Source organism: Oncorhynchus kisutch, linkage group LG8, assembly GCF_002021735.2.
Source record: "Oncorhynchus kisutch isolate 150728-3 linkage group LG8, Okis_V2, whole genome shotgun sequence".
Taxonomy (NCBI): domain Eukaryota; kingdom Metazoa; phylum Chordata; class Actinopteri; order Salmoniformes; family Salmonidae; genus Oncorhynchus; species Oncorhynchus kisutch.
Window position 1 is genome coordinate 31,748,724 of NC_034181.2, and position 9,603 is coordinate 31,758,326.

The 9,603-nt window shown below is 41.1% G+C and overlaps 1 protein-coding gene and 1 long non-coding RNA gene across 3 annotated transcripts; one reads left to right on the top strand and one right to left on the bottom strand.

Annotated features, from left to right (window-relative positions):
- Positions 1 to 539: 539 nt before the first annotated feature.
- Positions 540 to 9,179, bottom strand: LOC109895859 (coxsackievirus and adenovirus receptor homolog). Of its 2 annotated transcripts, XM_031830132.1 has the most exons (9): positions 9,054 to 9,170; positions 8,896 to 8,941; positions 8,096 to 8,187; positions 3,402 to 3,571; positions 2,967 to 3,168; positions 2,499 to 2,651; positions 2,247 to 2,369; positions 2,031 to 2,169; positions 543 to 1,916 (listed from the first exon to the last, which is right to left on the bottom strand). In XM_031830132.1, the coding sequence occupies exons 3-9, from the start codon at positions 8,175 to 8,177 to the stop codon at positions 1,667 to 1,669; spliced, it is 1,119 nt and encodes a 372-aa protein (XP_031685992.1). In that variant the 5' UTR covers positions 8,178 to 8,187; positions 8,896 to 8,941; positions 9,054 to 9,170; the 3' UTR covers positions 543 to 1,666. The 2 variants fall into 2 exon arrangements, with proteins under 2 accessions (XP_020345491.1, XP_031685992.1); XM_020489902.2 differs by lacking the exon at positions 8,896 to 8,941 and having other exon boundaries at positions 540 to 1,916; positions 9,054 to 9,179.
- Positions 2,593 to 3,830, top strand: LOC116374830 (uncharacterized). The gene is made up of 2 exons (XR_004210783.1): positions 2,593 to 2,709; positions 2,874 to 3,830. It is a non-coding gene; the product is annotated as an uncharacterized LOC116374830 (long non-coding RNA).
- Positions 9,180 to 9,603: the final 424 nt, after the last annotated feature.

Consider the following 9,603-nt stretch of genomic DNA (forward strand, 5'->3'; position numbering starts at 1 on the left):
TCCACAAAGTAAAACTGACACAAATCACACAACACTGGGGTTATTTTACACCTGAATCAACACTAGGTAACACTGGCCAATTCGCTCTGTATAGCCGGTGGAATTACTGAACCTGATATATTGCAGAATGACATGTTGACAAAACCACAGATACTGAACAAAACCTCAGGGTCCAGTTCCCATGCAAATATCCTTCCTGGAGCTATGGCCACAGATCTACACATCCGTTCCACAGGGTCGATTTACATGTGATAAAGGGGGCAACCTGCGTTTGGCTCACCTTCATGTTCTGTGTTTATTCAACACTGTACAGGGTTGGTGCTCTGGGTGTTGACTCCTAAGGCATTCTGCTTGGCAAGACCACAACGAAAACATGCCTAATTATTTATGGCAGGTTTGAATCTGGAATGAGGAGTCTAGACAGATCAATATTATACTATGATGGAAACCAAAAAAAAGGCAAAAACCCAGTGATCCTTGCATCCAAATCAATCATTGTAGACATTCCACTGTGCGAAGATTGAAAAAAAATCCTTTGATCATAGAGTTTCTTCAAGCTTTTATTCTTTGAACTGTCTGCCTTCTGAGGCTAGTCAGTATGAAATCAGTCATTAAGTTCTATATCAAAATCAATATCTTAAATCACATATGACTGGCACACAATGTCATTCCGTATTAACAATCATTGGCCTGGTGTATTGAGGGTGGGGTCATTAGCTTTTTCGATTGGTGACACAAATATACAGGATACAACTGATTCAGAATCAAGTGCTTGATTCAAAAATATATATTTTCATTGAAAACTCAGAAAAGATGACAAACATTTGTTACTTGTCTGTTAGACAAAATAAGTCAAATAGAATAAAAAACATACATCTGACCAGTGGTGGAAAAAGTACCCAAAGTAAAGATACCTTAATAGAAAATGACTCAAGTAAAAGTCACCCAGTAAAATGCTACTTGAGTAAGTTTAAAAAATATTTGCTTAAGTATCAAAAGTAATTGTAATTGCTAAAATATACTTAAGTATCAAAAGTAAAAGTATAAATTATTTTTAAAATTCTTATATTATTAAGCAAACTTTTTTTTACGGATAGCCAGGGATACGCTCCAACGCTACAATATAATTTACCAATGAAGCATGTGCTTAGTGAGTCCGCCAGATCAGAGGCAGTAGGGATGACCTGGGACGTTGTCTTGATAAGTGTGTGAATTAGACAATTTATGTCCTGCTAAGCATTCAAAATGTAACAAGTACTTTTTGGGTGTCAGAAAATGTATGGAGTAAGAAGTACATTATTTTCTTTTATGAATGTAGTTAAATATAAATAGTGAAGTACAGATATCCCAAAAAACTACTTAAGTAGTACTTTCAAGTATTTTTACACTACTGCATCTGACATACACTTTAAATATCATCTCTTTCTCACTCATTCTCATTGGCAAAATCCTCAATTGAGCTTCACGTGACTAAACAATTATCCGTTGCACTATTGCACAAAGTACAGGATGGAAGTAGCATGGGAATGAGATTATACATATCCTGTAATGGCGGGTCTGCATGTGATATAGCTGTTTATACTGAAGGTTGGCAAAATATCTTAAAACTGACAATTTTTTTAAGTATGAGGTTTCATGCTTATCCTTACCCCAACCCAAAACATTATTACACAGGGTAACCATTACTGCCGTCATATTTCAGCACAGGTGGCAAATGAGGGGCTTTCTGCTTGCTGGGGGCAGGCATGCCTATGCTACTGTTGGTGTAGAAGCTCCTATTGTCTGACTCTGTCCTCTTGGGCTGACCTTCTGTCACTGAGCTATAGACTGCCCCAGGGGGGGAGCGGAAGCCTAGGACCGAGCGGAAGCTTGAGTTCCTGCTGGCAGGTCGGCTCTCTGGTGCTGGGGCATCCTCCCTGTTGGGCAGGGCCAGGCCATGGAAGAGTGGCACAGAACGGTAGGAGTTACACATTTTACAGTTTGTCTGCTGCATGTAATTCTTGGAAGGTATGGAATGTAATATTTCATACCTGATTTCATGGGCAACCTCCTTCTCATAGCGACGTTTGTGGTAGCAGCAGATCAGAAGCCAAATTAGGAGCAGGAGGAGGAGCAACAGTAGCAGTGCACCAATCACAGCAGCTGCTATGATCCCTGCTTTGTTGGGAGCTAAAAAGGAAGTCATGATATTCAGACACAGGTTCACACATATGCACCGTTCCTCACTTTCTCCCAATGAAACTTACGGTTGTATGCGTGCAGGGTGTATTTACACTGCTCTTTGCCCACAGGATTCGACACCACACACAGATAATTTCCCATGTAGCTCTCTGAGTGATTTCTTATCATCAACTCTCCAGTCTGAGAGTCTAAATGGAACACAAAGACAATCACTGTCAGCTACAAACCACACCTCACCTCAGTATATCAACATGCACAGTAGACCTATGGTTATGTGTGCCATGTCTTATCTAGAGACTTTAGTTCCTGTTTCCTACTTTGTGTTGCTGTAGGCGGGATGGCCCCTCCACTCTCTCTGATCCAGACATAGTTAAGGGGGGTGGATCCCACGGATAACTTGCATCGCAGGGAGACATCAGCTCCCTTCTCTTCAACGCCTTCAACCCAACACTTAGGCACTGATGGAGGGACTGGTGTAAGAGAAGAGGTTAAACTGTCTCAGGAAAACAACTTCATAAAGTGTGTAGCGTAAGTATACAGTACCAGTGAATATCATTTCCTTTGTTTTACTTAACATACGCATCTCTGCGACCAATGGCAAAATGGGCAATTGTGTAAATGTGTTGATTCCTTCTAAGTGCATTTCCACTACAAGAAAATGAGTATATTGATAAGAACAAATTCCTTTTCAGTGATAAAGCAGATTTAAAAACAGAGGACACAGGACAGTGGAATGATGAAACTGGTCAAACAGAAACTAGTCTGGGAGGGGCGGCCTTCCTCACCCATCACCACCAGAGTGACTTTTCGCATGTCGACACCCGGCGCCTTCTTGACTTTGCACTGGTAGGTGGCTGTGTCTGAGGCTTTCACTGCAGAGATGGAGACGGATGCGTCTCCCAACGCGGGGTCTCCTGTGAAGTCCATCCTCTTAGACAAGCTGGGGTCCCCGTAATGCAATTTCTGCCCTCCTGTATAAGATATGACCTGAGAGAGAGATTTGCTTCAATGACAAAGCAACAAGTCTTGAGGTTTTTCTACTGCAACAATGAGGATAAGATAGCCTGTAGCTAAACAACATCTCCAAGACTAGTCTGCCAAAGATATGAGTGGATGTTAAGACTAACATATTCGTTTTACGACCCATGTTGCATCTCCAAACCCTCCCCTTAAATTATCCATAACAAGACCCGCCTCTGTCTCCTGCTCTGTAGTCTCACCAGCTGGTCTTTCTGGGTCATGTCTGGATGGACACTCAACCACTCAATGTCCAGATCTCCTGTGTCAGAGGGGGCAGGGGTGTATGTGCACCCCAGCATGACTGTCTCCCCCTGGGCTCTTTGAATGGTCTGAGACCCTGTGGATGTTATCTGCATAGCCACTGTGATATCTTAGGGTTTAGAGAAAAACACATTCAGGATTGAAACTTAGACTAGTTTCAGACTAAAGTGACAAGTTCCTGTATTAACAGCATTGTGTTCTAACAACATCCTGTGACTAATTCAGCATACTGTACAGTGCCTTCAGTTACAGCCCGAATTTAAAATGGATTACAACATCTAAATGTTTGTCATTGGCCAACACAATAAATACCCCATAATGTCAAAGTGTAATTGTGTTTTTCAGATTAATAAAAAAACTGAAATGTCTTAAGTTAATAAGTATTCAACCCTGTTGTTATGGCAAGCCTGAATAAGTTCAGGAGTACAATAATAGTCACATAAGTTGCATGGACTCACTATGTGCAATAAGTGTTTAACATGATTTTTGAATGACAACCTCATCTCTATACCCCACACATACACTCTCTCTCTAAGGTCGCTCAGTCGAGCAGTGAATTTCAAACACGGATTCAACCACAAAGACCAGGGAGATTTTCCAATGCCTCGCAAAGGCGGCCACCTATTGGTAGATGGGTAAAAATGTAAAAAAGCAGACATTGAATATCCCCTTGAGCATGGTGACGTTATTAATTACACTTTGGATGTTGTATCAATGCACGCAGTCACTACAAAGATACAGGTGTCCTTCCTTACTCAGTTGCCGGTGAGGAAGGAAACCACTTGGATTTCACCATTTAATTTTTATTTCACCTTTATTTAACCAGGTAGGCAATTTGTCCTCATTTACAATTGCGACCTGGCAAAGATAAAGCAAAGCAGTTTGACACATAACAACAGAGTTACACATGGAGTAAAAACATACAGTCAATAATACAGTAGAAAAATAAGTCTATATACAATGTGAGCAAATGAGGTGAGATAAGGAAGGTAAAGGCAAAAAAAGGCCATGGAGTCAAAGTAAATAGAATATTGCAAGTTGAGTTTTTACCAAAAAGTTATATTCTGGTTTCATCTGACCATATGACATTCTCCCAATCTTCTTCTGGATCATCCAAACGCTCTCTAGCAAACTTCAGACGGGCCTGGACATGTACTGGCTTAAGCAGGGGGACACGTCTGGCACTGCAGGATTTGAGTCCCTGGCGGCGTAGTGTGTTACGGAGGGTAGGCTTTGTTACTTTGATCCCAGCTCTCTGCAGGTCATTCACTAGGTCCCCCCCATGTGGTTCTGGGATTTTTGCTCACCGTTGTGATCATTTTGACCCCACGGGGTGAGATCTTGCGTGGAGCCCCAGATCGAGGGAGATTATCAGTGGTCTAGTAGGTCTTCCATTTCCTAATAATTGCTCCCACAGTTGATTTCTTCAAACCAAGCTGCTTACCTATTGCAGATTCAGTCTTCCCAGCCTGGTGCAGGTCTATAATTTTGTTTCTGGTGTCCTTTGACAGCTCTTTGGTCTTGGCCATAGTAGAGTTCGGAGTGTGACTGTTTGAGGTTGTGGACAGGTGTCTTTTATACTGATAACAAGTTCAAACATGTGCCATTAATACAGGTAACGAGTGGAGGACAGAGGAGCCTCTTAAAGAAGTTACAGGTCTGTGAGAGCCAGAAATCTTGTTTGTTCGTAGGTGACCAAATACTTATTTTCCACCATAATTTGCAAATGAATTCATTAAAAATCCTACAATATGATTTTCTGGATTTTTTCCCCCTCATTTTGTCCCTCATAGTTGACAGTGATGAACCTATGAAAATTACAGGCCTATCTCATCTTTTTAAATGGGAGAACTTGCACAATTGGTGGCTGACTAAATACTTTTTTGCCCCACTGTAGATGGGCTATGTACAGGTGCAGTAATCTGTGAGCTGCTTAAAGCTAGTGAGGGAGATGTGTGTTTCCAGCTTCAGAGATTTTTGTAGTTCGTTCCAGTCATTGGCAGCAGAGAACTGGAAGGAGAGGCGGCCAAAGAAAGAATTGGTTTTGGGGGTGACCAGAGAGATATACCTGCTTGAGCGCATGCTCCAGGTGGGTGCTTCTATGGTGACCAGCGAGCTGAGATAAGGGGGGACTTTACCTAGCAGGGTCTTGTAGATGACCTGGAGCCAGTGGGTTTGGTGACGAGTATGAAGCGAGGGCCAGCCAACGAGAGCATACAGGTTGCAGTGATGGGTAGTATATGGGGCTTTGGTGACAAAACGGATGGCACTGTGATAGACTGCATCCAATTAATCGAATAGGGTATTGGAGGCTATTTTGTAAATGACGTCGCCAAAGTCGAGGATTGGTAGGATGCGCAGTTTTACAAGGGTATGTTTGGCAGCATAAGTGAAGGATGCTTTGTTGCGAAATATGAAGCCAATTCTAGATTTAACTTTGGATTGGAGATGTTTGATATGAGTCTGGAAGGAGTTTACAGTCTAACCATACACCTAGGTATTTGTAGTTGTCCACATATTCTAAGTCAGAACCGTCCAGAGTAGTGATGTTGGACGGGCGGGCAGGTGCAGGCAGCGATTGGTTGAAGAGCATGCATTTAGTTTTACTTGTATTTAAGAGCAATTGGAGGCCACGGAAGGATAGTTTTATGGCATTGAAGCTCATCTGGAGGGTTGTTAACACAGTCCAAAGAAGGGCCAGAAGTATTCAGAATGGTGTCATATGTGTAGAGGTGGATCAGAGACTCACCAGCAGCAAGAGCGACATCATTGATGTATACAGAGAAGAGAGTTGGTCCAAGAATTGAACCCTGTGGCACCCCCATAGAGACTGCTAGAGGCCTGGACAACAGGCCCTCCGATTTGACACACTGAACTCTATCAGAGAAGTAGTTGGTGAACCAGGCGAGGCAATCATTTGAGAAACCAAGGCTATCGAGTCTGCCGATGGGGATGTGGTGATTGACAGAGTCGAAAGCCTTGGCCAGGTCAATGAATACGGCTGCACAGTATTATTTCTTATCGATGGTGGTTAAAATATCGTTTAGGACCTTGAGCGTGGCTTAGGTGCACCCATGACCAGCTCTGAAACCAGATTGCATAGTGGAGAAGGTATGGTGGGATTCGAAATAGTCGGTAATCTGTTTGTTGACTTGGCTTTCAAAGACCTTAGAAAGGCAGGGTAGCATAGATATAAGTCTGTCTCAGTTTGGGTCAAGAGTGTCCCCCCTTTGAAGAGGGGGATGACCGCAGCTGCTTTCCAATCTTTGGGAATCTCAGACGACACTGAGAAGAGGTTGAACAGGCCAGTAATCGGGGTTGCAACAATTAACAGATAATTTTAGAAAGTAAGGGTTCAGATTGTCTAGTCTGGCTGATTTGTAGGGATCCAGATTTTGCAGCTCTTTCAGAACATCAGCTGACTGGATTTGGGAGAAGGAGAAATGGGCATGAGGCCAATGGTGACTTCAAAACAGCTGTGATAGGAGAAAACTGAGGATGGAACAACAACATTGTAGTTACTACACAATTCTAATATTAACCTAATTGACAGAGTGAAAGGGAGGAAGCCTGTACTGAAATATTTTTGTTCTGAACATGCATTCTTTTTGCAACAAGGCTCTAAAGTAATACTGCAAAAAAAATGGAAAAGCGATTCACTTTTTGTCCTGAATACAAAGTGTTATGTTTGGAGCAAATCCAATAAAACACGGAGTTGCTTACCAAGAAGACAGTGAATGTTCCTGAGTGGCCGAGTTTCAGTTTTGACTTAAATCTACTTGAAAATCTATGGCAAGACCTGAAAATGGTTATCTAGCAATGATCAACAACCAATTTGACAGAGCTTGAACATTTTGAAAGAATAAATGGGGAAATGTTGCACAGTCCAGTTGTGGAACGCTCTTGAAGACGTACCCATTAAGACTCGCAGCTGTAATCTCTGCCAAAGGTGCTTCTACAAAGTATTGACTCAGGAGTGTGAATACCTACATTTCATAAAATGTGCAAACATTTCTAAAAACAAGTTTTCACTTTGGCATTATGTGGTATTGTGTGTAGATGGGTGAGAAAACCAATATATTTAATAAATTCAAGCTCTAACACAACAAAATGTGGAATAAGTCAAGGGGTATAAAAACTTGGAGGGTACTGTAGTTTCACTTCCACAACAGGGGTGTAAGCATTATTCCAAACTGTAGAAAATGTGTTTCTATTAGACAAATTCAGGTAGGTCCCTGCCAATTTCATTTGGTTCTGTTTGATTCCTAGTGAATATCCCCAATTGTTGGACATCTGTTACGCAGTTTGTATAAGTATAATGTGATATATCGAACATGTAGGACAGACACCAGCTAATGGGTTAACAGAAGCGGACATTGTAATTCCCTGACCTGGGACACTGTCTGGGCTCCACCCGGCTACATCAGGTGACATAAACCTCATGTAAGGATGTGCATATAGTCAATGGCTGTCACACAGGCACATTTTATATCCCCTGACAAAGATAAATGGAAATGGACCTCGAAATGAATCAGTTTAAAAGTGGACTTTGTTTGGTGCAGAGTGGGCTTAGAAGGGCCCAAAATAGTGGATGTCATAGGGCGACTAGGTTAGGACACATTGCATTACTCACCTGTATTCAGATAAACTGTTAACACAAACATCACAGCTAACTGTAGTCTTGAGCATGTAAGGCACTTTCCCAGAGTGACCATGTTGGTAAACCTGTATGGCACATCAAGAGAAATATGATTACAATGACTACCTGAGTCATTTGAATGTGTACTTCCTCATTGTGATTTTAATCTAGTTTCTAGGAAGCATTACTCAGCAAACAGGTAGTCTATTTTATTTCACCTTTATTTAACCAGGTAGGCAAGTTGAGAACAAGTTCTCATTTACAATTGCGACCTTGCCAACATAAAGCAAAGCAGTTCGACACAACCGACAGAATTACACATGGAGTAAAACAAACATACAGTCAATAATACAGTATAAACAAGTCTATATACTATGTGAGCAAATGAGGTGAGATAAGGGAGGTAAAGGCAACACAAAAAAAGGCCATGGTGGCAAAGTAAATACAATATAGCAAGTAAAACACTGGAATGGTAGATTTGCAGTGGAAGAATGTGTAAAGTAGAAATAAAAAATGGGGTGCAAAGGAGCAAAATAAATAAATACAGTAGGGAAAGAGGTAGTTGTTTGGGCTAAATTATAGGTGGGCTATGTACAGGTGCAGTAATCTGTGAGCTGCTCTGACAGTTGGTGCTTGAAGCTAGTAAGGGAGATCAATGTTTATCCTGCACTGAAATGACTAATAATGGGGCACTTGTTTTCCCTTAACAATATACACTCACACTTTCTAAGGGATAGACAACCCTGCACAGAATTCAAATATATAAACCTGTTCTGATCCTCAACGATACCTACCTACTGTATTTTCACGAAGTTCTCCTCTCCAACTTAACGGCTGTTGCTGAGTGAGTCAGGAATTTGTACTTTAACCTCTCAAGTACATCAGCACATATTCGTAATATTCCTGAGCAGTATTTAATTCAACAATCACATAATGAATTAATCCAAATTACCTTTCTGCACAGCAATATTCCAAAGATAATGTAGTTTCCAAGAGGCCTGACAGAGCAAACCAGAACAAAACTTTTGCTTGCCTTCTCTTCAGTTGCTTTCACCTGAAACTCTGAAACAGGTGTAATAATTAGCCAAACAGCAAATACATTGAGAGTTTCTATTGGACCAATTCAGGTAGGTCCCTCCCCCGTTTTGTTCCATTTGCTTCTGTTTAAGAAACATTTTGCAACAGAATTGGAGTAATGAGTACCAGTCTCACACCCTTTTTAATTACATGCAGTCCATCTATTGCCTTAGGATAATTTAAACATTGTACTTTCTATGATTAGAAAATATTGGCTATAATAAGCAAAACACTAACAACAACATGGCTTCAAATATTGTCTCTGCTTCTGATCTGATAAAATATGTTGATGCATTTGTATTGTTAATAATTATTGCATGAATAGAATTTTTGTTTTAATTCTCTCAGTAATATATTGTGCTGGGAAATTGAGCATGAAAATAAAAATATATGTTTTGGCTCTTATACTGGAAGCTGCTGTGTGT

Excerpts from the sequence above, each read along its gene's own strand:
- LOC109895859 (XM_020489902.2), bottom strand. The coding sequence starts at position 8,177 with ATGGTCACTCTGGGAAAGTGCCTTACATGCTCAAGACTACAGTTAGCT. Across the intron at positions 3,169-3,401 it reads TGACCCAGAAAGACCAGCTG|GTCATATCTTATACAGGAGG; the intron begins GTGAGACTACAG and ends TCTCTCTCTCAG. Across the intron at positions 1,917-2,030 it reads GAGGTTGCCCATGAAATCAG|GGAGGATGCCCCAGCACCAG; the intron begins GTATGAAATATT and ends CCTGCCCAACAG.